Raw genomic sequence first — 1,109 nt, 5'->3', positions numbered from 1 at the left:
CAATGTTTTGAAAAGGAAAATAAAAATTATGATTACTATATCATACGAACAACTTGTTTCATTTCCAACAATAGTAGTACTAAAGAAATAATAAAATGGGTAGGTAGGTTCATAAACATTAGAAATGAAAATTAAAAATGAGATTAGAAGCAGATGTGTTGATCAAAAGAATCATATAAAGTGTTATTTTGTACCTGCAACAACTATTGTTAAGAAACAGACTGGAATAAATAACTAACAGTGAAGGCAAGATACACTTATTTACAAAACCCAGCCTTTTAAGATCGACCTACAAGCACCAGTACTAAGTCGAAAATAAAACGAAACACGTTTAACTATGATATGTTAGTTCATCTCAGTCTTCAAACTACTACTAGAGTCAGTCCTAAGCTAGTGGATTTTGCAATCCCATAAGAAGAGGACGCATTTTTTTTTCAAAAAAGAATTCACCAAAAAGCTTCGAATTAGTACATTCATAATACACATCTCTAGAAAAATATTTAAGTATAATTGCGTCAGCAACAAGTTCATTTAAATAAGTAAATATTGTAGTACTCACAGCTTTTATGATATGCTTAGTTTCCTTATAAATATTTACACCTATATCCCTTATTTTTAATTGATCAGTGTTCTTTTGTGCGTCATCTAAAGCAAATGCGTGCGCAGTGATTACAACGTCTACACTATGAATAAATTCATCGTAACTCTTCAAAATAGATACAAAATTGTTGTTTACAAAATATTTCTTTACGAAAGGAACGTTTTCAAAACATGATATAGAATTCGAACATGCCGTTTTACGATTATTATCGAATAAATCCGATATCAAATTGACCATTTTAATAATGGCAATGTTAATGAAATTTTTGAGGTGGTAGAGTATAGTTAAGAACACAATGATGATGTAAATGTTCTTGCTTGGTTTGATGGAATAGGCGGAACTGGGTGGTGTGGGGTATATGACGTCAACTTCTGCGATCTTAAAGATGGACAGCAGAAGGTGAGAGGAGATATCTTCGTGTTGAGAGTTGATGCGGGATTTTACCACTTTGAGCACGTCGATGCACTCCTCCTGGAAGAAACAATGAAAGAAATGCTCATAAAATAGA

The 1,109-nt window shown here is 32.2% G+C and overlaps 1 protein-coding gene across 1 annotated transcript in view; it reads right to left on the bottom strand.

Annotated features, from left to right (window-relative positions):
- Positions 1-279: 279 nt before the first annotated feature.
- LOC113228272 overlaps positions 280-1,109 on the bottom strand; it is a 452,541-nt gene continuing 451,711 nt past the window's right edge. Inside the window, exon 16 of the mRNA XM_026461538.1 lies at positions 280-1,072. Coding sequence (XP_026317323.1) covers positions 386-1,072 — 687 coding nt within the window. The 3' untranslated portion in view covers positions 280-385. The remainder of the gene's footprint in view (positions 1,073-1,109) is intronic.

Source organism: Hyposmocoma kahamanoa, unplaced genomic scaffold (genome assembly GCF_003589595.1).
Source record: "Hyposmocoma kahamanoa isolate Upper Pololo Valley unplaced genomic scaffold, ASM358959v1 224, whole genome shotgun sequence".
Classification (NCBI taxonomy): Eukaryota; Metazoa; Arthropoda; class Insecta; order Lepidoptera; family Cosmopterigidae; genus Hyposmocoma; species Hyposmocoma kahamanoa.
The sequence above is the reverse complement of the archived record's forward strand: the minus strand, read 5'-3'. Positions and strand labels throughout refer to the sequence as shown.